Source organism: Entamoeba dispar, genomic scaffold (assembly GCF_000209125.1).
Source record: "Entamoeba dispar SAW760 scf_1105229459693 genomic scaffold, whole genome shotgun sequence".
NCBI classification, from domain to species: domain Eukaryota; phylum Evosea; order Mastigamoebida; family Endamoebidae; genus Entamoeba; species Entamoeba dispar.
This window is the reverse complement of record NW_001853820.1, coordinates 8838-10464: the sequence shown is the minus strand read 5'-3', so window position 1 is coordinate 10464 and position 1627 is coordinate 8838. Positions and strand designations below refer to the sequence as shown.

Here is a 1627-nt window from a genome sequence, read left to right as displayed (position 1 = left end):
AATGAAATAATTAAATTCAAATAAAGGATATAAAATAAAGAAATGTTCATTGTATTGAATCATCAAATAGTTAATGAAATAGAATATTTCATACCAAATATTTAACATAGAACATAAAATAAAACAAATATAAATAATAAATGATATAACAATAGTATGTGATAAGAAGATAATTCTAGTATTTACTAATAAAATTGAAAAGTATAGAACTCTCTATTTCAAAATAATACAAATTAATAAACTAAAATGAAAGTAATTCCAGTGGTAATAACAATAAATTGATTAGTTAATAAAGAATCAGTAATAATGAAAAATAACAAAGTATAATAATTCAATATGAAATAATGGTAAAAGATATAATATTTATAACATGAAAAACCTAATGAAATACTGTAGATATCATGAAGGTGAATATAGCAATATAAAATTACCTCATGGACAAGACTCAGTAGAGATGAATAATATATTTTTATCTGAGTAAATTGAAATAAATAAAACAAGAATTACTGATACTTATTTTATTATTTAATGTATCATGCATTTTACTGCTATTTCATTGATTCTTTTCTTTGAAATTGAATACATGTTTCATGTTTGATTTTCTTTACAAGACTCTTTGGCATTACTCAATATCTATGGCAACAAAATTTGTTGTATATTCTACATTGATAAAAACAAACAAAAGAAAACAAATAAATAAGAAGACAAACAAGATAAAATATATAATAAATAATAAACAAAATAAAATAAAAGATATAAAGAAAAAGAAATAGAATAAAAAAGAAAGATAAGAATAAGAATATAAAAATAAAATAAGATAAGAATAAATAAAGAATAAAAAGAGAATTATAAAACAAATATAAAGAATGATATATCAAACAATAAGAGAGAAAAGAATAATATCAAAATGAATAAATAAGAAAAGAATAATAATAATAATATAAATGATAGTCAATTATAATTTATTTCTACTTCAATTTATATTGTATTTCATTTATTGTATTTTTATTTCATTCATCACTATCTTTAAAAGCAATTTCTTGGTATTTTTTTTTTCATTCTTCTTTAATTCTTCTTTTCATTCAATTCATAAAAATATGATTTTTCAAATGATGTAATTGATGATGGTATATTAATTGATTTTAAAGGTGAGCATTTATAAAAACAATAATCACCTATTTTACTAATTGATGATGGTATATTAATTGTTGTTATTGTTGAACAATATTTAAAACATTCATCTCCAAGTGTTGTAACTTCTCGTGGTATTGTATTTCCATATGATTTTCTATCTTCTTTTGTATATTCTATATTTTTACAGATATTTCCTTTTTCTTTTTCTTTTAAATATGTTGAATAACTTACTTTATACCATATTACATATTTAAATATTTTTCCATCATTAAATATTTCATCATATTTATTATAAATATGAAATGTTTCAATATTATGAAAGAATTTTCTTGAATATTTATCTAAAGGAATTGGATTAAAATGAAATCGTTCCATATTTGGTTGAAATCTTTTAATTCCAAATTCTAAATTAATAAAATCATTAATATCATTAAAATACATTGATGTTATCATTATTTCATTATATCCTAATTTCATTCTTGATTTATCTGTA

The 1627-nt window shown here is 18.8% G+C and overlaps 1 protein-coding gene across 1 annotated transcript, besides 5 other annotated features; it reads right to left on the bottom strand.

Moving 5' to 3' along the window:
* The first annotated feature begins 113 nt into the window (after positions 1 to 113).
* Positions 114 to 142: a sequence feature (AT_rich).
* Positions 143 to 507: 365 nt separating this feature from the next.
* Positions 508 to 674: a repeat region.
* Positions 675 to 713: 39 nt separating this feature from the next.
* Positions 714 to 737: a sequence feature (AT_rich).
* Position 738: 1 nt separating this feature from the next.
* Positions 739 to 864: a microsatellite.
* A 13-nt stretch (positions 865 to 877) lies between these two features.
* Positions 878 to 962: a microsatellite.
* Positions 963 to 1065: 103 nt separating this feature from the next.
* EDI_178160 (uncharacterized protein) lies at positions 1066 to 1611 on the bottom strand (the record flags this gene model as incomplete). The annotated part of the gene is made up of 1 exon (XM_001736120.1): positions 1066 to 1611. One exon carries the CDS (start codon positions 1609 to 1611, stop codon positions 1066 to 1068), a length of 546 nt encoding a protein of 181 aa, XP_001736172.1.
* Between the last annotated feature and the right edge of the window lie 16 nt (positions 1612 to 1627).